General features: G+C 39.7%; 1 protein-coding gene and 1 pseudogene across 5 annotated transcripts in view; one reads left to right on the top strand and one right to left on the bottom strand.

Annotated features, from left to right (window-relative positions):
* Positions 1-24,451, top strand: part of lrba (LPS-responsive vesicle trafficking, beach and anchor containing) — a 283,083-nt gene that overhangs the window by 59,971 nt on the left and 198,661 nt on the right. For all 5 annotated transcript variants that reach the window (XM_088342023.1, XM_088342026.1, XM_088342025.1 and 2 more), the window contains exons 30-33: positions 7,735-7,907; positions 17,128-17,212; positions 17,355-17,488; positions 23,849-23,910. In XM_088342023.1, the coding sequence (XP_088198149.1) occupies positions 7,735-7,907; positions 17,128-17,212; positions 17,355-17,488; positions 23,849-23,910 (454 nt within the window). The remainder of the gene's footprint in view (positions 1-7,734; positions 7,908-17,127; positions 17,213-17,354; positions 17,489-23,848; positions 23,911-24,451) is intronic.
* On the bottom strand, positions 11,006-11,151 carry LOC148361275 (5.8S ribosomal RNA; annotated as a pseudogene).

Below are 24,451 nucleotides of genomic sequence, written 5' to 3'. Positions count from 1 at the left end.
CCGAATGGAGAACGCTCTCGAACCTGCTGATCTCTTCTTGGCTCTTTGGATCACTGGTAGACCAGCATTTTCAGAGCGAAGCCTCCTGACCAGAACATAGGGGGAAAAATTAAATCTGAAAGAGATGAGGGAGCAAGTGCATGCATGATTTTGTATAATACCAACAGAACCATAAAATCACATCTTAAGCCCACAGGGAGCCAATGCAGGTTAGCTAATATTGGGATAATGTGATCAAACTTTCTTGTCTTTGTAAAAAGCCTCGCTGTAGCATTTTGTACCAGCTAAAGGCTCTTAATTTTGGACATCGGGAGACCGGAGATTAGTGCATTACAGTAATCAAGACGGGAGGTAAACGCATGAATTATAATGTCCGCATCCGACTGAGACAGCAAAGGGCGAACTTTATCAATATTGCGACGATGAAAAAAAGCTGTTCTAGTAATATCGTGTATTTAAAAGGACAAATTGGGGTCAAATATGACATCTAAATTTTTGACTGAGTCACTCTGAGTGATATTACATTTGTCAATGTTCAGAGCAGTTTTTGAGAATACTTCACTGCATTTAGATGGACCAATCACTAACATTTTGGTCTTTTTAGAGTTAAGGCGCAAGAAGTTGAGTGACATCAATTCTTTTATCTCAGTGTGGCAGGCATCCAAATTTCCACAGTTTAGTGTGGCAGATTCCTACATTGGAAGAGATCGTTGAGTGTGATCTGCGTAGCAATCGAAACTGATGTTATACTTGCGAATAATATTACCAAATGGAAGCATGTAAATGCTGAAAACACTGAAACGACCCAACCTTGATCCAGAAAGCTTATGCAATTATAGACCTGTGTCAGACCTACCGTTTCTTTCTAAAGTACTTGAAAAAGTGGAACAGCAGCTGAAGGATTTTATATCTGGGAACAATCCTTTTGAATCTATGCAATGAGGATTCAGGGCTAACCACTCTACTGAGACAGCCCTGATTAAGGTAACCAATGATCTTCTACTGGCAATGGACTCCGGCGTTTCACTCCTCTTGCTGCTGCAGGACCTTAGTGCTGCCTTTGACACTGGACTATAATATCTTACTAGAACGGTTGGAAAAATTGGTCCGTCCTCTTATGGTTCAGATCCTACCTCTCGAATAGGACGCACTGTGTTAAATATGGTGAAATGACATCTGAGCCCTTTAGTGTTACCTGTGGTGTTCCGCAGGGTTCAGTACTTGCCCCCCTTTTTTTTAGCATTTAAATATGAGTGTTTTGAAATACAGTATCCGTGTGTAACGCACATTTCTATTTTACCTTAAAAACAAAAGCACTCAAAGTTTGGGTACGTGTTATACACAAGGTTTTGCTTTAGTATATTACCATATTTGTGTTTTTGATCAGTCGTAAAATACCAGACAACATTCTCAAAATTTTGGATGCCACAAAAATCAGACTTACAGTTTTATAGATGGCATATGAAAAGCCATTATTCTTTTATCTCATCACACTATTTGTATTTATGGTACCAGCTACAAATATTAAGGGTTTTGAGAAAACAAAGTCGTCCTTAAAAGATACCAACCAATGCAAAAAGCACAACGAGGGAAGTCTTGTTGTATGTGATGATAAGTTGGACTAAGAAGGACATTAAATAAACTTTGTAAATTTTAGGTATGTATTGTGTTTGTAGTTTACATTATCAGTAAAGTATTTTATTAATGGCTACAAATATTCAAGCACTAACAATGCTTAGTTTGAGATGAGAAAAAGTGAAACAATTTTTGTTACAGATTTTTTTTTTAATCCATTAAAAACTATTAACGTTGTGAGCCAATAATGTGAATACAATTATAGAATGTCCTGGGAGTTATTTTTAGGGAAGAAGTGTCCATAAAACAGTGCTTCTCAATTTTTTTCTGTCTCACCAAGCCACCCCCCGATCCCCCCACCCTCGAAAAAGGAGTCCCGCGTGCCCTTGACAGAGTCTAGTGCCCCACTATTTGAGAAGGACTGCCCCAAATACACTATATTTTTATGTGTGAGATGATTTAAAAAAAAAAAAAGATCTCAATTCTTGGAAGTTAGGAATTTTTTTTTAGGCCAAAATCTTTATTATATACAGTATAGAAATGGCTACTTCCTTTTCATTACTTTCTCACTCTTGCACTCGTTTCACACTACCATGTTTGTCACTGCTGGCATCAACAAGTTCCCCTGTCACACAAGCTAAGACAAGTTGATTTCTACTTTCCCAAAGACACGCCAACTCTCTCCTCGTCCAGACGTTTGGATTTACGAGAGCTAGAAAAGGGGGAACTTAAAAGTCCAGATAATATTTGGGTGTGGGTCACAGGGTGAAATATCCCCCCCGATGTCGCTGCCACCCTCTCAGCTGATTTACTAGCGCAGACCTCTGGTGGATTTCTCCCATCCATTTCTCAGCCGTGCCGCTGTTATGACAGGCAGTCTGCAAATATTTGCTGACAGGAACCAGAACCAAACAGTGTCATTGTACAAGCCGCTGATTTAGATCAGCTGAATGTGCGAGCTTCGGACGGCGGGGATATACACGGGTGCGCTTGTTTGCATTCCGGCCATGCATGTACAGAAGACTTGTGTCCATCGTGAAGTTTTGTTAGTGTTGCGCTCGGGAGGAAACATGTCAGAAACAAACAGCGTTAACCGACGGCAAGTGGCATTTCTGAAATCGCAGATTGTAAATGACAAATGTGTTGCAAACAATGTAGGGTGCATTACTGAAAAATAGTTATTAGTTACAGTTACTAGTCCACGTTTCACTGATCCCTTAACCGCCAGGGTCGCCGGGGCACCACTTTCTGTGGTTTGTCTTCGGCAAGTACAACCTGACGGCACCCATTCTTCACCAGGCTTTTTGGTAGGGGTATCCTCCCCCACATAAAACTGATGATACTATCTTTCATGTTATCTGGAGAAGGAAAAGCATCCTGATCTGACTCTGATACAAAACATTGATCATCTGGTTACTGTTGTTTTTCGGTGTAAAGCGCCATCTCGCTATTTAGACATCTGCCTGACTTCGGCATTGATGGGCAACGGCATGTATGATAATTGACTATAAGGATACTAGATCCTAAAACACTGCTAAAAACTATTTTGTTTCGAAATTTTGAGTGTCACTTTGTAAACCGTAAATGTGTGTATTATCATTATTCATCATTCAGTAATATTAGAATAGTGTTTATGTTTGGCTTAGCCTAAACTTACTTCATTTAAAAAGTAACTCAGTTACCCCCCAGATTCACAGTTCACTGATGCCTTAACGGCTAGGGTGGTCGAGGCACTGTAGTGTTTCTTCAAGATTGCTGACACAAGAAAGAAGCACATTACTCTGAAAGTAACTATCTAGTTACAAATTACCTTATAGACTCGTGTAGAAGCCGACCCCCTAAAATTGCTTTAAATCAGCCACATAATAAGATACATTGCACAAAACATAGACACCGAGCTGTGGAAGCAGTGAACCGTTCAAATTTCGTGGCTTGCCGAGACACTAGCATTTTTGTCTCTGGGCTTCAATCCACTCGAAGATCTCCTCCATATCCGGATACTGTCCACAACGTTTTCTTTTTTTCCTCCAGGTATGGTGTATTGCAAACATAAAAAGACCAGAATTCAGTGCAAGTTTACAGTAAATCATGTGCTTGTGTATTACCCACTGATTTCTTTTTGAAATGTTGTTCTAGTATATTATACGCTCCTTCTCCCACATGCTTGCTACAATTCAATACTGTTGACATGTGACCAAATATGTGCATATAAGCTGAGCCCACGATTTGAATATTTTATATTTTTAAATTTGGCTTGGATTTGAGTATACAGTCGGGAGAATATTCTCCATTAAAACAAATTCAGCATTCTCATACTCTGTGCTTGATATGACGCCACCATAATTGTCTTTAGTTGTACTTTGTATGTAGATATAATTACGTCTACTCTTCAGTGATTGTTTCTGGCGGATAGAGTGTTGTATTTGACAATGTAAGTCATGTAGGGGTGTTCAGCAGTCAGAGAACATTGTTCTACATCCCAGCATTTAATGAGTAGTGGAAGATCAAAGTAAATCTGTATTTGGTAAAGGCAGTAGAGTTACACAGTTTTATTAACCGCTTGACGTTACCTCCTTAGCCTTAACTCCTTAGCGGGCCGTTGAATTTTTACGAAGCAATTAAGTATCTGTCCGATGTCATTAGTCACTGAAATATGTTATGCTTTACATCATTGGAAAGCTTAAACTCTTGGGATTCAACATGTGCTGGCCATTTCAAAACTTACTCATCACAGAAACATCATGATCAGTCTGAAACAAGATACCCGGAAACTATAATGCTGGGATAGCTTATCAATTACGTTCCTCCTAATGAGATAACACTCTGCAAACATGGGCTTGTTACATTCAAGACCGTCCAGTGAATCTAACTGCGGAAAAAATGTTCTTCAAAACACACGATAATGCCGACGGATGAAAAAAGCCGCCTAAAAGAATTTCTGCATCGTTGGACGTTTCAGTCCGTCTGTTTCGCCACATTATTCCTGTTTACAAATAAACAGACTTTTAAAATTATTTCCAATATGGTTGTTGGCCTCTGACCTTTTAATTGAAACCACTCTGGTCCAATCGTAGGCTTTTTTCATGGTCCACAGCCTACATTGGCCTATGGTGGGCTGTATTGATAAAACGGACATCGCCTCCTTCAGCTCCGAATATCTTCAGACATAAGTGACCGATTCAAATAATGAATTATACATTGGTCAGCCAATGAAAGTCTGTAAAGAACGATATGCACATGTACGGAGTGTATTTAAATCAGACCACAAAATAATAATGGCGCGTAACGCCACCCGTGCTTTGCTTTTACCCACCATTATTACGTGCAAGTGTCCACAATGTTGATAGACACTCAGAAAGAGAAGTCAAACATTTACAAGTCTTTCAAAATGTCTGGAGAAAAAAGGCCAACGTTAAATACAAAGTTGCAGAAGTTTTAGTGCTGTAAACTGGTCGTCTCCAAATGGCCACTTTCCAAAACGCCAAGACCTACCTTAAAAAAATGTTTGAAATACAATGTTTGACTTTTCATATTGTGATCAAATTTGACAAGGTACCAGGTAAGACTTCAAGCTATTGTCTCACCTGCACCTGTCTTCCAGCCGCCTATGCTACACTCATCTGCAAGCATTTTATTACAAAAAAGGCGACAATAAAAACCTTTTATTTCCGTGTGTTCCAACTCAGATTACTTAATGTTAGTTGGGAAAAAAACAGTGTGTCACCTTTCAAATTGACCAAAACCGTTCAAGAACAGCATTCAGTATACTTTTGGTACGTCTTGGATTGGAATTTTAGGCGAATATTACAGGAACGTTAACTGGTTAGTGGTTAACACATTACAGTACTCGTTACCAAGAAAAGTAATTGCGTTCCAGGAACTCATTCCATTGTAACGCGTTAGTCCCAACACTAGTCAAGAAATGGATGATTGTAAAAGATGTCTGACTTGTTGCATACGGACGCATTGAGTTAGGCAGTCATATACTCAGGATGTTTAAATGACATGTCAATATGGCTTGTAAAAATATAATGAATAAGAGGCTATTTAGTACATTATATTTAAGATTGTTCCATCGGACTATGTTCAGCTAAGGCATATTATTTAGTGTATAACTTATTACTCTGTGTTTTGTTTTGAACAGCCTGTACGCTCTTCAATTCAAGTAATTGCCAATTCATGCATAGACCTAATACTCACATTACATCCTATATCCCTGTTTCCTGTTGTAGTGTTCCAGGGAACAATCCATTTCATGTTTTTTTTTGTTTAAGCTGGCTAATTGGAGCACGGTGTTTAGTGAAAAATTATTAGTCCTTTTATTTTGCCTCATCCTGTTTAAAGCCGTTGTTGCTGGCTGTCATTGCTAACGTCTGATTAATCGTCTGTGGTGGCCCACACATGACAAGTGTTGCCAATGACATTATGAATAATTTACAGTTTCCTTTACAAGAAGATAGAAGGCTTCTCTCTAACAATACATATTGTATTTATATACTGTTCTGCATGTGTGTGTGTTCAAATAGCATTTATAATCTGGAAGTGGTGGTAATCTTCTGTCTGTCCTCACATGTTCTTTATATGTTGAGTTTAGCTGAACACAAACAAAGGTTAGCAGAGACTGTGTATTGTAAAAGCAGAAAAGCTATTTGACATCACTCCAGGTTTGGTAGAACTTGTGGGTCCTATCCAGTTGCCAGTCTGTCAACATAGACAGTTTGATGTACTCTTGGGTTAAAATGGTTAGACTGTGAGCTAACTCGTGTGGACTGCTGAAACTTGTGTACTGGCTTGCCAGATTTCATTTATAATCACCCACACATTTACTTGTTTTATTGAAGACAACTTCTTAGCCTTTGGTCTCTTTCTGCTTCCCACCGTACTAAAACGTGCATTGCATGTTTAAGTGTACATCTGCAAGCGTGTGTGCTTGTGCGTGTGTGACACCAGCAGCAGTCAGTGATTAGACTCTGCTTCCCTTGTGTCAGCACTGATAAGCAGGGCCGACCTCTCTTTGATTTGGCCAGTGGTCTGTCAGAGCATAGCTCCAGACCAAAGGCTTATCTGCAAGCGTGCCGTTCCAACCGCTCTCATGTCAACCACATTACTTTACCCCGCAACTGAATGGACACTTTTTGGGGAGTAGTGATTCCATTTGCAAATAAGCTAAAAGAAAATGCTAAAGCTGTTCATTACTTGCTTTACTGTCTCACAAAAGCAATTCTTGAAGCCTGAATTTTCTAGGTAGAATTCGGCATTCTCTGTTTTGTCTATTTGATGAAACACAAAAAGCAGGAAAAAGAGAACTAGGACGAAAGTTAATCCTTTCAAATCACACCTCACCCACGAAAACACGTTTCTAAAATATCTAAAGATCAGTTTTTGAAGAACATTTATCCCATAGAAGAATGTTAAACCATGAAAATGATTCGAGAAAACTTATTGAATTGACAAAACCAAATAATACTGTTTTGGTCAAAGAAAAAAGCAGCTGTGTGCACAAAAACGTAGTTAATATATTTTCTGCCCAAACAGGTGGGCTTTGGGTGCTAAAGTACTACTTAACACAAAATACTTCTTCCCGTATTTTCTTTAGTTAAATCATTTTTTCCATTTTCTTCATAATTGTGATTGCTTTGACAACCTCTTACAAAAGCAAAACTATTGTTGATCCTCCTAACTGTTGTTGGAACCATGTAAACTCTATTTATTAAGTGCTAGTCAGTTTTGAAAATTTTACAGACTTTCTGACTAGCTTGTGAAATTAATGTTTAAAACTAAATTTATTAAAGTTAAGATTAGAGTTAAAGTGAAGTTCTCTTCTGTTCTCTATAATTAGCAAAAATTGAATGTGGAGCAATATATGCTAGTCCTGCAAATCAAGTTCATTGGTTGGGCTCAGGCTGGGTCAGGCTTTTTTACCCGCAGGCCTGGGTTAGGCTGATTTTTTTTCTTTTTCGTTTTTGTTTTTTTAGGCCCAATCTTACCTCTGCTGTAAATAGACAAAAACGTAGCCCGTATGTAAAGAAAGAAAAGAAAACGATGTTACAACAGCAATCTTAAATTGTGAAAAAATTTGTACTAAAATAGCATTTCTGCATCTTGTGTTTGTCATTCTTATGTTTTAAACATTGTGAATTGTGTTTTTTCGTCATACAGGAGTGTTGTCTTGGCGCCCAAGAAGGCTTCGGTGACATCTCAGGTGCAGACTGCCTCTGGTGCTGTTGCCACGCCCACTCCTGCTGCCCCCACAGTGGCCGCTGTGACGCCCGCTGATGGTCTGGCTGCTTTTTCATCTGGAGAAACATTACAGACCAGCAGCTCTCCAGACAGTCAGTAGTCACGCACATGCATATGCTGACATGCGGGTTCTCAGAGTGATATACTTGCCTTTTCAACAAATCAATATTTTTTCTACAATTCCAAGCTTTTGTGAAGCTTGTGAGCAAATGTGCTTGTCTAAGGTCTCGGAACACACACCAGTGCAGACCAGCTCAGGGATTCCTCTTAAAATTACATTTAAAAATACAAAAATAACAGAAATAGCTCAAAAAGAAACTGATAGAAGAAAAAAAATACAAGAATTGTGTTTTGCCTTCAAAATTGAATAAAAAAAGAACAGTAAAAGAAAATAAAAAAATGAAATTACCATGAACCAAATACCGTAAATACAAACTGTGACACAGAATTGTTGCGATAATGAAATTTAATAAAAAAGTTCAAAAACATATTAACATTTTAAAACACACACCCCCCTAAATTAAAAAAAAATTAAAGCACATTTAAATTATACAGTATTAAATTTGGGCTTGAATTACATTCTCTTTTATAAATATTAACATTTTATACAATGGATAAAAAAGAGAATTAGTTAAGACCACTGAAGATCCGCTGAACTGTATTGGGCCGTGATTAATTTGGTACCGGGTTGCAAAGGAAGGAAGAAAAAAAACGGAAAACGCCTTACTTTTTTGCTCATATTGTATTTTTTTGTGAATACACGCATTTTTTTCACCTTCAAAAAACATCAAAGTTTTTGTGCTTGTTATACCGAGGTATCGCAGTCGTATATAATTGAGTAATGATTGATTTGTCGACTGGTAGCATGGCGGCGCAGTGGTTAGGGCGTGTGCCGCACAGTTCCGAGATATGAGATTAATCCTTCCTGTGTGGAGTCTGCATGTTCTCCCTGTGCTTGCGTGGGTTTCCTCCGGGCACTCCGGTTTCCTCCCACATTCCAAAAACATGCTTGTCAGGTTAATTGGCCGTTCCAAATTGTCCCTAGGTGTGAATGAGTGAATGAATTGTCTGTCTCTGTGTGCCCTGCGACTGGCCGGCAACCAGTTCAGGGTGTCCCCTTCCCACTGGCTGAAGATGGCTGGGATGGGGTCCAGCACCTCCGTGACCCTACTGAGGAAAGATAATGAATGAATGACAAATATCGCTGACCTCATTTGCTCAGCATTGGACGCAACGGGAAATGAACCCGGATAGCGGTGGGTAGATTGCAGAATACTAACCAATTGGCTACTAGGAGACGGCAAAGGAAAAGGAATTACATTTCATCTCATCCACACACTATTTTTCCTTACGGGTGCCTTGTTGTACAATGTTGTAATGGGGAAGTGTGGGAAATATTTCAGCATAACAACATTGTACAACGTGGTATTGTGAGTAAAAACAGTGTAATGATGGGATAAAACCCAATGCCTTTCCTTATGTCATCGTTTCTTGTACATGATTCAATTGTTTGTTTGTTTGTACATGATTCAAATTGAATCGTTTCTCCGGCGCCGTCACGAATGGCAGCCACTCCAGCAGCTCCCGTGTTATTTTCGATTGTTCTCAGTTATTTTCGATTGTTCTCAGCTTAGGGATGCTGCTGGAAAAGTGAATTTCCCTTCGGGGATGAATAAAGTATCTATCTATCTATCTATCTATCTATCTATCTGCATAAATAGTGGTTTTGTGATTCAGATTCAGATCTACTTTATTGTCATTCTAGTAAACGTGTATACAGAACGAAATGTCGATACATCTGACCCGCACAGTTTCCTTGAATGTACAGATATAAATAAAATGTTGTATAGTCAGACTTTAAACTGTTCTGCGGTACCTAAAAGGGTTTCGACAACTGCTGTAGATACTGTGTGTGCTTTTTTTACTCTTGTAATTTGAAATAGTAATTTTTGGAGTCCTTTTTTACTAATTCTATAATTATTAGAATACTTTTTTAAATGCTTTTACATTACACACTCGCACACATTTACATTCATCTCAAAGCACATTACACCTGTCATTCTCGAGGAGTTATTCCTTGTTGAAGGCTTTCCCCGACTGGAAAAACAAGCGAGGAGTACAATCCTCCTCTTGCTCCTCCGTAGTTAGCTACGCATTAGCTTATTTATGGGGCGCAGGGAGGCCCATTTACTGTCGGATCAATCAAACTTTGCTTGTGTAGCGCACGGGCTGCCCTGTTACAATGCGCAATGATGTCGTAAAGCAGCTTTTAGACCAACAATCAAACGTCAGAAAGGCAGCCTGTTAGGCTAAATTGCGATACTGTGACCTAAGGAGCGGGCAAAGGGAGGCCGCTTGTTTTGTGCACTGCTGCATCATCCAGTTTCTCTGATTCGTTCATAATTTCCCTTAATAACAATTAAATTGACTCCGATTCTTATGCCATTCTTGGTTACAGTAACTCAAAATGCATTATATTTTTACTTTCTACTATGTGGGTGGGCACTATATGGGGTTACGGGTCGCATTGGGTTAAAAATATTGGCCAAAAAACTGATCCAGGAGACCTATTCATTTAAAAAAAATTATAAATAAGAATACATGCAGTCATGTACATGTTATAATTCCTTATTTTTGTTTTAAATTGATTAATTTCATTTTGAAACACTTACAATTAAAACAACATAACCATATTCGGTCCTTGTTCTGTAGTGTTACTGTAGTTGTATTTTTGTTGTATTATTGTACTTTTATTTTGTAGCATTTTTTGGTATTTCTGCAGTATTTCCATAGTATTATTTCTGTAGTACAGTAAAACCTTGGTTATTGCGGTTAATGGGGACCAAAACCACCCGCAATAAGTGAAAATCCGCGAAGTAGCGGCGCACCTTCAAAAAAAAAAAATTACAATTATTATTATTATTATTTTTTTAAATTACTATTTTTTTAGACCCGGTTAATGGGGAATATATAATATATATATATATATATATATATATATATTTATATATATATTTTTTTTTTCTTAAATATTTTTTAGACCCGGTTAATGGGGACCACAACCACCCACTAAAAGTGAAAATCTGCGAAGTAGCGACGCCCGTTCCCAAAAAAACCCCCCCCAAAAAAATAAAAAAATTCTCATCTCATTATCTGCTCCGCTTATCCTTATTAGGGTCGTGGGGGGGCTGGAGCCCATCCCAGCCATCTCCGGGCAGTGGGCAGGGGACACCCTGAACTGGTTGCCAGCCAGTCGCAGCTGCAAATCACATTAGTTCTCGCAGCTAGCTGCGTTCTTCATCGATGCACGAGCCGAGTGATCCACCGCTAAGAGTCGTACAGCTGGGTGATTTTACGTCCGCCCGGGACTATCGGAGACAAATTCACGACAGGGTCGTCGGACGAGCGGGGCACTACTCCTCTTTTTTCACCTGTAGCAACTTTGCTGCTTGCACCAACCTTCTTCCGAGGCATAATTAGGAGTTAAAACACTCCCTTCACCGCTTTTGAAAAACGAAAGCAGAGAAGGAGTGCACGTTGCCGTGACAACAGTTCTTCACGAGGGGTGGGGGCAGTCTACACTCATACGCCGCTCACCATCGCCCCTAGCGTACCGGCGTTCGAACTCCGATGTTTTGAACGAAAAGCGAAGCAAGAATTTCCCGCAATTTTTGGTCGAGAACCGATTTGTTCGAACTGAGAGGCTTTCGAAAACCGAGGTTCCACAGTAGTACTTTATGAACAGGGGTCATCAGTAATTGATTTTTGGAAAAAAAAAAAATATTTAAGTGCGAAAAAATTAATGTTAATTTTTTCGCGGCAAGGCCAATTAATGGGTATTTATTGGATTTCTAGCCATTAATTGGAAATTTAATGGTATACTAGCCGTGTCAATATGGTTGAACAAACTGGTCCCTCTAATCTAATCTAACCATTTTTTCCTTCGGTCCCATAACCGTGCGAAGATTACAATCAATACAGCGTAGTAGTAGTGGTGTACAACGTGTGCGTATGTGCATCCACGATGTACGTGCTTGAGGCAAAACGTGAGCCAATCAACAAGCCCGATTTTGTCCCGACCAATAAAAAGCTGCTTTGCAACCACACTACGTACGTACAGCTACCGTGTTTCCCCGAATATAAGGCCGGCCTTACTTCAAAATCATCGTCAAAAATTGAGGTTTTGAAATAAAAATATGTGCAAAAGTAATAAATTTTCGCTAAAAATTTCTTAGAAAAGCATTGCCCTTGTTAAACAACGTTGATTTAGTTTTATCTGGTTATATCAGTATCAGAAATATTTTATTAACACTCCACTTATTGAAACATGAATATTTTGTTTGTTTGTTTGTACATGATTCAATTGTTTGTTTGTTTGTAAATGATTCAAATTGAATCTTTTCTTCCGGCGCCGTCACGAATGGCAGCCACTCCAGCAGCTCCCGTGTTATTTTCGATTGTTCTCGATTGTTCTCAGCTCAGGGATGCTGCTGGAAATGTGAATTTCCCTTCGGGGATGAACAAAGTATCTATCTATCTATCTATCTATCTATATCTACGGTTTTCATAGGTAATATGAGCCTCTTATTTGCAGGAAGGTTGAATTTCATTTCTCCTAAAAAGCTGGGCCTTATATTCAGGGTGTCAAGTCAAGTCAAGTCATTTTTATTTGTATAGCCCTAAATCACGAAGAGTCTCAAAGGGCTTCACAGATTGTTACACTATATTACACAAACTATTTTCAACCGACAAGAGGAGTAGGTTATTCGTATGCAATGGAGTAGAAGTGAGTTTTAAGTTTAGATTTAAACATTTCCACTGAGGTTGCAGATCGAATCTCAGGGGGAAGAGCATTCCACAGCACCGGTGCCCGGATGGAGAACGCTCTCGAACCAGCAGAAGACTTCTTTGCTCTCGGGATCATCAGAAGACCAGCACTCTCAGATCGTAGGCTTCGGCCCGGGACATAGTGGCAGATCAGATCTGAAAGATAAGAGGGAGCAAGTCCATGTATGATTTTGTACAATACTAAGAGAACTTTGAAGTCACATCTTTGGCTAACTGGGAGCCAATGCAGGTTAGCCAAAATCGGTGTTATGTGATCGTACTTTTTTGTCCTGGTTAAGAGCCTCACTGCGGCATTTTGTACTAGCTGAAGAGACTTGATTCTGGACTTCGGGAGACCGGAGAGTAGTGCATTGCAGTAATCGAGACGGGAGGTAACAAATGCATGAATTAATGTTTCCGCATCAGACTGAGACAGTATTGAACGGATTTTAGCAATGTTGCGAAGATGGAAGAAGGCAGTTCTAGTAATTTGTTTTACATGCATCTCAAAGGATAGTTCAGGGTCAAATATGACACCTAAATTTTTAACTGAGTCACTCTGTGTGATGTGACATTTGTCAATGTTCACAGCAGTTTTTGAGAATAAGTCCCGGCATTTAGAAGGACCAATGACTAACATTTCAGTCTTTTCAGAGTTAAGACGCAAGAAGTTGAGTGACATCCACTCTTTTATCTCAGTGAGACAGGCCTCCAAATTTCCACAGTTTAGTGTGGAAGATTCCTCCAACGGAAGATATAGTTGAGTGTCGTCTGCATAGCAATGGAAGCTGATATTGTACTTGCGAATAATATCACCTAACGGAAGCATGTAAATGTTGAAAAGTAGGGGGCCGAGCACTGAACCCTGCGGAACACCGCAGGTAACATTAAAGGGCTCAGATGTCGTTTCACCATATTTAACACAGTGTGTCCTATCTGAGAGGTAGGATTTGAACCACGAGAGGACAGCTCCTGAGAGACCAATCCATTTTTCCAACCGTTCTAGTAGGATATTGTGGCGCACTGTGTCAAAAGCAGCACTAAGATCCAGCAGCAGCAAAAGTGATGAAGCGCCAGAATCCATTGACATTAGGAGATCATTTGTTACCTCGATCAGAGCTGTCTCAGTAGAGTGGTTAGCCCTGAATCCTGATTGCATGGATTCAAAAAGGTTATTCTCCGATATGAAAGCATTCAGCTGCTGTGCCACTACTCTTTCGAGTACTTTAGAGAGGAAAGGTAGGTTTGACACAGGTCTGTAATTACTTAATATTTCTGGATCAAGGTTGGGTCGTTTCAGTGTGGGTTTAATAACGGCGGACTTAAAAGCTGCTGGAACTACACCTGAGGAGAGTGATGTATTTATAATATTTAGAACTGAAGGCCCAAGGACGCTAAAAAGACTTTTAATAAGTGAACCTGGGAGCGGGTCGAACTGGCAAGTTGTCGGTTTGGCCGCATTCACCACTTGTTTGAGATCATCAAGTGACAGTTCACTAAAACCGGCCATTTTCCCAGGGCAGCCACCCTGTCGTGCATCTGTAAATTTCAGTCCTTTAATACGTGTGGTACTAACAATATCTTTTGCAATTTCTTCCTGTATGCATTGAATCTTCTTAGTGAAGAAGACCATTAAGTCCTGAGCAGAGTGTGTCGAACTGTCTGCGATAGGCTGTTGCCTTGTAAGCGATGCTACAGTGTCAAAAAGGGCTTTGGGGTTGTTCTTTTGAGACGCAATCACCTTCGAAAGGTAGGCCGATTTTGCAGAGGCAAGGGCCGCTTTATACTTTAACAAGCTGTCACACCAGGTTTGATGGAAAACCTCAAGCTTGGTAGCGCGCCATTTTCTCTCCCATTTCCTGCATTCTTTTTTAAGGGTTCTAGTTTCCTCAGTAAACCAAGGTGTGCGTCTTTTAGGACGTGATTTTAGTTTTATGGGCGCTATTGAATCCAGCACACTAGTCAGGGTGGTATTGAACTCATTCATGAGTGAGTCAATCGAGCCATTGTATTTAGGAAAGGACGCAACTGCTCCAGGAAGGAGTTCAAAGAGCTCAGAAACTGTGCCAGTGCTTATATTGCGTCCGCTAGATCCCTCAGCTTTATTAACTTTACATTTAGTTAGCACCTCAAATGTCACTAAATAATGATCAGAGATAACAGTAGTACACGGTAGCACCATAATGTTTGAGGTTAAAACTCCTCGAGTCAGAATCAAGTCTAGCGTGTTCCCATTTTTATGGGTTGGCAAGTCAACCAGTTGAGTAAAACCAAATGCATCAATTAGAGAACTAAACGCAATAGTAAGTGAACTGTGTGGGGAGTTCATATGAATGTTAAAGTCTCCCATAATTATTATTTTGTCTGCATAGGTTACTAGTTCAGACAAAAGTTCAGCAAATTCGTCTAAGAAAGTTGTGTATGGCCCAGGTGCACGATAGATAGTTATTACATCAATTGACAATTGAGGGGACCGCATCACAAGAGCCTCAAACGTTTTGTAATTATTAGAGGTACGTGTATTAAATTTGAGCGATTTTTCAGAGATTAGCGCAACACCACCACCCCTTTTCAGTGTGCGTGCTATATGACTACTCTCGTAGTCTGGGGGAGAGGCATAATTTAGCGCTAAGTGCTCATCCGGGCGTAACCACGTTTCACAAAGACCCATACAGTTAAGTTTATAATCACGAATAATGTTATCAACAAGTAAAGCTTTTGGAGCAAGCGATCTAATATTTAACAGACCAAATTTCAGCTTTGCTGAATCATTTGACTTAGCTGAACTCTTTGTAGTCTTTGTCGAGATCTTCAAAAGCTCCCGGCGTTGTGGCCGCTCGTGAGCGCTGAGTTCAAAGCGTCGGTTGTCCGGCGAGGAATGAATGGTGGAATTAGTTACATCCTCGCGTCCATCTTGCTGCTTGGACTTCACACGCTTCACACATCTACCTGCACGGCAACCACGTTTCTGTTTTCTTTCTTTACGGGGCCGCCGCCGCCGTTTTTTAAGAGGAATAGCTGTCCACAAGGATGCCGGGTCTCTTTGAAGTTCGCTCGGTATATCATGGGCGGTATAAAAAGTGCCCGAATAATCGAAATTTAGACGCCCACCCAACCGAATGAGTTCGTCCCTACTGTAAGTGTTTTTGGCCACACATGTGTCCAAAAGTGAAAGCAAAAAAGACAAGAGAACGGCAATAAATAGAAGATTAGCTGGAGAGCTCGCCGCAAGCATGTATCCATGCGCAGTCGCCATCTGGGTGGGTCTTATAATGGGGGAAACACGGTAGCTTACGCGTATGCATGCACTGTCCCGATTGTGCGTGTATGTGACCTTGACCGCATACGAAATGCTCGCGCGGCGTGAACATTTGCACGTTTATTGACGCAATCGACTAACAAAAAACCCGAATATTTTCGCAATTAATGGGTCGCAATAATTGATAATCATTTAAATTTTGCAATAAATGGATTTATGAGTTTAAGCAACCATTCCATTAATTGTTCGCAATTAATGGCATTAATTTTTCACCAATCATTTATTGCTGACCCCTGTTTATGAACTATGATGTAAATTGCCATTATAGTTTGACCATTTCCGTCTAGAGGGCCAAATGTAAAAGCCAGACACTTCTGAGCATGAGACCCGCGTGCCGATGTCTGAATCTCACAGAGAACGCTTTTTGGGGAACTTTGATTAATTACTCAAATAGGTATTGAGTTGTGAATTGAATTTCACCGGGTACCAAAGTCTAATTTGCCTTTCGCGCATAAAAATTATGTTGTTTTTGTTGGAAATGAGTGCTTGTAAACCTAGTTTTTTTCTGTTTGTTTAAATTCTCAAGTCATTTTCAAATGCGTTACTGGCTTATAATTGGTAAGAGAAATGAGGAATAAAAAGATGGAAATATGACTCGACTTTAAATAAACCTCTGTGACCCACAACACATAATATCAAACAGCTAATGTGTAATACTGATGGTCTGAAGCCTTTTAATTTTTTTTTTGTCTTCAACTTGGAAGTTCTATTTAAACACAAATATGCAATTTAAAACCAACATAAACCTACTTTCCATCCAGTCAATTCTCGAATTGTGCAACATTATTTCTCTTCAAGGGGGAAGGGAGCGCCTCCTAAGCGAGTGACAGTGAAACATTACCAGGCTCTAAGTATGTAATTTAGAGACCTCCATCATGAAGAGCTCTGAATTGTAAATTGATAAGGAAGACGTATTGTGCCCGGAGTACATCATCCGCTATCTTAACCATAAAAATTATACTTGTACCCCCACTTGCCCTAGTCCTCCATAAATCGCTCCCTCCCCTCTTTTCCAACATTTGAATGAAAGCCATTGTATGATTTCATAAGAAACATGTTTCCATGGCGGTTTATGGCGCTTCGCTGGCTGTATAATGTATTGCCTTGAGTGTGTATGTGTGTGTGTGTGTAGACTAATAACAGAGTCCCATGAATTCCCCCTGCAGCAGGCGGCCAGGATCCAGCTAGCACTAGCTTGCCATCTGTCCCCCAGCTCTCCCCTGTGACCCAGCACACGGCCCCCAATATGAGGTGATCCATCTTATTTTCTTGCTGCCCCTTCCACACATATATTTGTAGGAAATACTAATGTATAATATTTATTTTGAAAAACTGGCTCTGATTCGAATTAGACTTTTTCTTCATTGTATGCTTCCCAATCATCATTTTGTAGCATCTCAGAGCGTCTGGAACATGCCCTTGAGAAAGCAGCACCCCTACTCAGGGAGATCTTTGTGGACTTTGCACCGTTCCTCTCCCGGACACTGTTGGGTAGTCATGGACAGGAGCTCCTCATTGAGGGCACCAGTGAGTATGATGTTTCTGCTTTACGGTGTTTCAGGACAAATGGGAAGTTAAAAATGAAAGACTGATTCCGATTCCAAACAAACTAAAAACAACTCGACGGATGATTGCAATAAGGGCCTCTGTGTGTTGTTGTTTTTTTCCCAAAAGGCATGTCTATGTCATTTGACAAAGCAACTTAGTACAGGTTGTTCCAACACACAGGTTTCGTACGGGTGCTTGTAATCCTTGAAAAACGTTTGAAATTCAATATTGTGTTTTCAAGGTTTGAAAAGCACCTGAATTTTGGGTGAAGTGCCTATAAATGTTTGAAATTGGTACCATGTTTTCGGGCAGTCTGAATCGATAGATCAGGTGTGTCCAAACTTGTCAGAAAGCTGGCCAAATTCTGTAAGCTTAAAATGTGTAAGTACTGACAATTCAGCCTGGCATTCTTTGAACTGTTTTCAATAAATTCACCTTCCTTGAAAGGTTTGCCTGGCAATCAGCGACTTTGTAGCTTGCCTTTGTAGCTTGTTTTTGTAGCATTTTCATTTTATTCGCAGGGTCTTGTGAAAAAGCGCTGCTATGCAGTTAAAACAGCTTCCAGTCGCTTCATCCTTTCACAGCGGCTGTTTCCAGTTAGCTATTTGTAGTCAGATGTTTCGTCCGTAGTGCTTCTTGATATTATGTTCTTTGAAAACAGCCACGATCTCTTGGCAAATTAGGCAGACGCAGTTTTTTCTGATTTGTGTAAAAAAAATACTCCAATTTCCATTTGTCCTAGAAGCGGCGGCCTTCACTGTCAACTTTACTTCATTATTTTCAGTCACCATGTTAGGAATGAAGTGGGCCAAAATTCTCACATAAACCAAAGGCAAGGTGGCCATCATTTGGTGAAGTGGTGATTTAAAAAAAAAAAGAACAACATTTTTGTACAATTTTATTTTATACCGTGGTCCACATTACTGGCAGCTACATATTATTAATTTTATGATAGGGGCTGCGGGCCAGTAAAAATGTGATCACGGGCTGTAACTAACCCTGGGCCGGACATTAGACATTTCTGCGATAGACGATACATTAAATAAAGAGAATTATAACAGGCCTAATTAAAAATGACATGACGCGCCTGCTCTGATAGCTTCGTTTTTTCAATTGCATTTATTCTTCTGCTTTATGGCAGCTGGCATTAGTTTGTTGTCATGTGAAGCGTCAGTGCCCCCTATGCGTCGTGTCCAAGGAAACTTGTGCATCAAAACAAGATGCTGGGAGGCAGGCGTTTTGATGAATGAAGGCTAGAAAAATGGAAAATACACACAATGGCTAAAATGGGGAACAAATCCTCAAGCAGCATGCTACAAAGTATGCAAAAATGAGATCCAACGAAAGGTAATTCATGGAAATGACCAACTACGCTCGATTTTTTTTTTTTATTTATTTATTTATTTTTTTAACTAACTGTTTGCGACATGCTACACCTAAACATGACACAATGAAATGACAAAATGTGTGTTAGTGCAAGGGTTACTTATCAATTATGGACATTTATTATGGGTCATGCAGAAAATGAAGGCATCATTTCTCAGTGTAAATTGTAATGGGAAGAACTTCCTGCGACTTTGTAATTTTTACTTAACACAAATTATTATTATTATTCAGATCCACAAATATATTTGCGATTTACATAAGATTTAAACATCACATGTCTTGATTAATCCCTAAATCGCAGTTGTAAATTGCGACCATATTTGAGAACTTGAAAAACATGTGTAAATTGAGGACATATTAGTGAATCTGCAAAATGCATAATGATATTTTATTGGTACTGGAGAAATGGGAAAATGAGCTTTTAAAGGGTTTTGTTCGTAACTTAAAATAATCTACTTACCTACACCATCTTCTGGCTGTAATCATTATTGCAGCCAGCTTTTGTGAAGCTGCTGCCTGTCCCCCGCGTGCACGTGCGTGTCTCTCCTCGGAGCGCTTGAAAAAACTATTCATTTTTAATCCTTTTTGTGGTTTGGGTTGGTATTTGGACTTAATTTGACCATTTTCATCTTCGAATAAATGAAAACAACCAGCATGCGCGTAAACTCACTCTACTACGCAACCTACCTTTAAAAAGTGCCTGAATTTTACCATAAAAAAGTGTACAAATGCTGAATTTCTTTCAATATATTAGTCCACTTTTTTCCAAATAGAAGGTAAACATTTCAGACATTCCTGCATTGCAGCATGAGGTAGCAATATGTTCTTTTTTGTGGACTTTTATTATGGTGAGAGATTGATTGTAATCTAAAATTCACAACGAAAATAGATGTTTCATTGGAGGGAAACCTTTTTATAATATTTATGAATATTTTATATGCTTTTAATCTTACAGAAGATGTTACTTTGTTTCAGCTGTGTTTTTTTGTGGTTTCTAAATCTATCCCCAATCTGAACTGATCATATCTACCTTCAACTTTAAGGATGAAAAATGCACTTTCACAAAATCACCGACATTTTACCACTCATGTGTCCAAACTATTGATAGGAGGCCATTTATAACCTGCCTACAATTTTTAAGCGGCCGACAGCTTATCCTAAACATATTTGTTGTTTAAAAATAAACACTGTATATACTGTCAATTATTTTCCCAAAAAATGATTCTTATTATTGATTATTTTGAAAGTGAACGTTCTTTTAAATAGATGATTTTAGTAAAATTCCAAAATAACTGTCAGGAGTTATTTGGATAAAAAAAGTGGGTTCTTTGTGTGCTTGGTAAAATACAATTAAAAAAAAATCAAAACTGAGAGTAAAACTATTCGGATCCTATGTTATATAGGATAGATGACCAAAATTTAAATACGTAGTTTATGAGGATTCCTTGAAAATAATTGTGTGACCAAAACTTCCATCACCAATGCTGCACATGCAGCTGTTAAAATGTATTGTCATTTTTTCAATGTCAATTAAGAGTTTTGTTTAAAAGATTGTCCCATATTTAGGAAAAAATCTAACTTACCCCCAAAAAATAAGTAACTATTGCTAACATTCAGATTTGGGATGGGCACCTTAGTGGTCGAGCTTGTCCCCGCTGCTAGCGCTCCCTTTAATGCAGCAGTGTGATGAGCCGGTAGCAGCACTTGAAGATTTCCAGGGGCCCAGGTCAGAGGCCAGGCTCCTAATAGCAGTGTTTGGGATGTCTACTGCCACCAAACAAAATGGAAAGTTGATTGATTGTTTCAGGAGGGGGATGACTATGTAAAATGCATGCAAGGGGAGCTCTGTGTTTGTACATGTCCGTGTCCCCCTTTTTCGTTGTTGGCCCCCTTGATCTCTGCCTCTAGCTCTGTCCTTGGCCATTAGGGATCAATAGGGGACATATGCCAGCTAAAGTCAGACTTGTAATACAAAGCTCAAATATGTATTAGTTTACATTAGCATCACATCAGCTCATTAGTTGCATCAATTCTTGCCGCGCCCTTACAGATGGCAGGATGTTTGTTACTCTTCTATTAAAGCACTGCATGAACTGCCTTCACTAAACACTACCGATTAGAATGGTTGTGCTATTTTATTTTGAGTAAAAAAAAACGTAACCACTGGGAACCAAATTACAATATGCACTAAAAGAAAAGGAGCAAGGTTGTTGACTAGATTCTCATTCACGAGGCACTGTCCTCTCTGCTGTTTTTGATTATTTAGCCTGTTCAAAGGATACCCATATTCTAAAACGTAAAAAATGTGAGATAATAGTACCTGTTATCTTTTGCATAATCTCATCTCATCTCATTAGCCGTACCGCTTATCCTCATTAGGGTCGCGGGGGGGCTGGAGCCCATCCCAGCCATCTCCGGGCAGTGGGCAGGGGACACCCTGAACTGGTTGCCAGCCAATCACAGGGCACACAGGGACAGACAACTCATTCGCTCATTCACACCTAGGGACAATTTGGACCGGCCAATTCACCTGAAATGCATGTTTTTGGAACGTGGGAGGAAACCGGAGTGCCCGGAGGAAACCCACGCAAGCACGGGGAGAACATACAAACTCCGCACAGGAAGTCTAGAGCTGGATTTGAACCCACGACAGGTTCCCATGACATGAACTGTGCCGCACAAGCGCTACCCACTGCGCCGCCGTGCTGCCTTTTGCACATTACCTCTTTATATTTAATAGTTATTTTCCGATTATTTTCCAGTATAATCCATTTTAAAGACAGCCTGACTCGTCTTTGACAGCCTGAGCTGTGACGTCATGTGAAGAACAAAAGTACCTTAGTAGGCCAGTCACCATATTGGTTTACATTTTAATTAGTTATAAAGGTTTGGAGTATTTTAAGCCAAGTCTTGGTAATTTTTGTGGAGAATACCTAAGTTCTGTGGGTGCAGCAATAGTACAACAAATGGCAAGCAGCCAAAATTGGGCGAACTGGCAAAAAAAAAAGAAAAACAGAGGCTAAACCAGCTGGGACCCGGCATGTTAGCCGACTGCTAAAATGGGCTAACCAGGACGATCAGCAGAAAAACAAGAGGCTGGGCGACCAAAAGCATGCAATAAGCAGCTAGGATAACCAGGAGCCAACGACAAAAAATGGCCATGGCAACGAACAAATTTACTAAATGGTTACGGCGGGCAAGCCAACTGTTAATGGGGCTATTTTGGACCAAACAAAATCTGGAAGCCTTAGGCCGGACGGCAAAGAGGAGTTATCTGGACAATATCATATTAATTGCAAGACATGCAGAAAAAAATAAAAAGGAAAAGTCACAGTCACCAAAAAGAAAAAAAACAATGCCAGTTTTACATGACTGGATGTAAACTTACCTTTTGCAGATTTTGTTGATCCAAGTGCACAACTCTGACAAAACAGCCAGATGTCCCCCAGCGACACGGTAACCAAAGTTCAGTTTATACAAACACAAATAACTGCTATACAATCGATTTTTACTACGATCGCTGTCAGTTTTTCAATGGTGCCCGCCATTGTTACGAGTCTTTGTTGTCATTTGGTGATGTCACAGCCCTTGGGGATATGATAGGGGATAATTGAGAAAAACATAGTGTTTTAAAATCCCTTTAAAAGTATTTTCTGTGGGTGTATTTGATGTTCAAGTAGCAGGTTTGTGAGGTGGGAACTTGTCATCCTGCTTTTTTTTGGTTTCCCTTTTTGGAGCAAAACTTCAAAAAAATAGTACAGACGCTGCCCGACCTACGAACTAGTTAGGTTCCGAACGATCGTTTGTAAGTTTAATTTGTTTGTAAGTTGCTTCAATGCTATATTTTGTATGTTTATGGTTTATATAAGTATGTTTATCGCTTGTATAAATAACCTGTATTGTTTTGTACTAAAAATTAAATATTAAATGGAATAATATGCTCTATAAAGATAAATAAAGTGAGGTTTTACTTTTGGAAGAAGTCCTTTTCTGTGGTAAAAAGTGGCCGAAAAAAAGCCTTGCGACATTTTCTCTAATGCATCAAGCTTTATTATTACACTTTCGTTTCAAAAGAAAAAGCTCGCCTCTTCTTTACACTTTACACCAACCATATTGAATGGATGCACAAGGTATTAAACAAAAAAAACGGCAAAGTTCTTAGTGCGCTAGCGATACAGTACACATTGTTATGATTACACACGAACCAGGAAGTAGTAGCCGGATTTCTTCTCGGTGTGGATGCTGGGTGACTTCTCACAGTGCCACGCGGCGGGAAGAAGCATTACATTACTGTCCTCTACTTGGAAAAAGGTGCACACAATCCAAAAGCTAACTTACAGCAACGTCTGGATATTTTTTCGACATCCTGAAAAAAATGATTGTATGTGCAGCAATCCGTAAGTCGAATGTACTATAATCGGGAGGCGTCTGTAATTATAAAATATGACCTTTTGAATTGAGATGTTTCAAATAAGCTATTCAAGTATTTTTTCAATGTTATACATTTATTTATTGTCATGCTGTTTATTACATTTACCTGATACTCCAAATGGTCCTACCTTTCACCCAGTGTATTTTTTTTTCACAGCTAAATTTCAGTTTTTACAACTTTGTTTGCCCAACTTCAACCTAAAACTATTTATGGCTTAGGTCTCAATGTAATAAAGAATTTGTTTTCATTGTTTTTTTTTTTGTGTGTGTGTGTTTTTTTTAATTTGCCATTTACCCAAAAAATAAAACTGGGGAGAAAAATAATCCAACACATTTTTATTTTTGGAAATTATCAAAATTGTGATATCGAGGTTAAATATGCATACAGTATATGAGTTGCAATTGCAACCCCATTTCCTTTATATTGAATGACCCAACAAAAGTGAGCATGAGAAACCTGCGGCCAAAGACATCCATTTTGTCAACTAACACCAGCTCTCTGTCTACTTGTGTTTTCCCTAGGCCTGGTGTGCATGAAGTCCAGCAGTTCAGTGGTCGAGCTAGTTATGCTGCTTTGTTCACAGGCAAGTCCCGCTTTTTTATCTCCTCTCTCAGATGCCTTTTGCCATAGTTTTATATTTATCTGCTTCACCTTGAGCACACTAAATCCACCACCACAACAGAATCAGGACTTAAAGCCATCCAGTCACTTATCTCTCCATTTCCGCTTGGGCCCCGTCCCCCAATGATGGTCAAGAAACCAGATCGAATGCACCTCTGCTTGCGGATATTGGACGCATGGGTCAAGGGTGGGTGACCCGTCTATGTCCCCTTTGACCCCATCCCCCGGCGCCTCTCATGAGCCCAAACCGGGGAGGATTGATAATGTCGATTTGATAGTACTTTGCATTGATTAGCCCTTGTCTCCCGGAGCCTTATGGTGCCAAGTTTATTTAGCCTGCCGCCACATTCATGAATACTAATTCCAGGATCATAAGGCAGTGCGAGCGGATTGATGACGGCCCATGTCAATAGTGTCATTGTGGGATACTCTTTCAGCATCACGCAACCGATGCATGCTCTCTTACTGCTGTCAATCTGAATTTGATGCAATGGTGGCTTACT

This window comes from Urocampus carinirostris, chromosome 8 (genome assembly GCF_059441175.1).
Source record: "Urocampus carinirostris isolate Australia breed hairy pipefish chromosome 8, RoL_Ucar_1.0, whole genome shotgun sequence".
Classification (NCBI taxonomy): domain Eukaryota; kingdom Metazoa; phylum Chordata; class Actinopteri; order Syngnathiformes; family Syngnathidae; genus Urocampus; species Urocampus carinirostris.
This window is presented reverse-complemented; position numbering and strand designations above follow the sequence as displayed.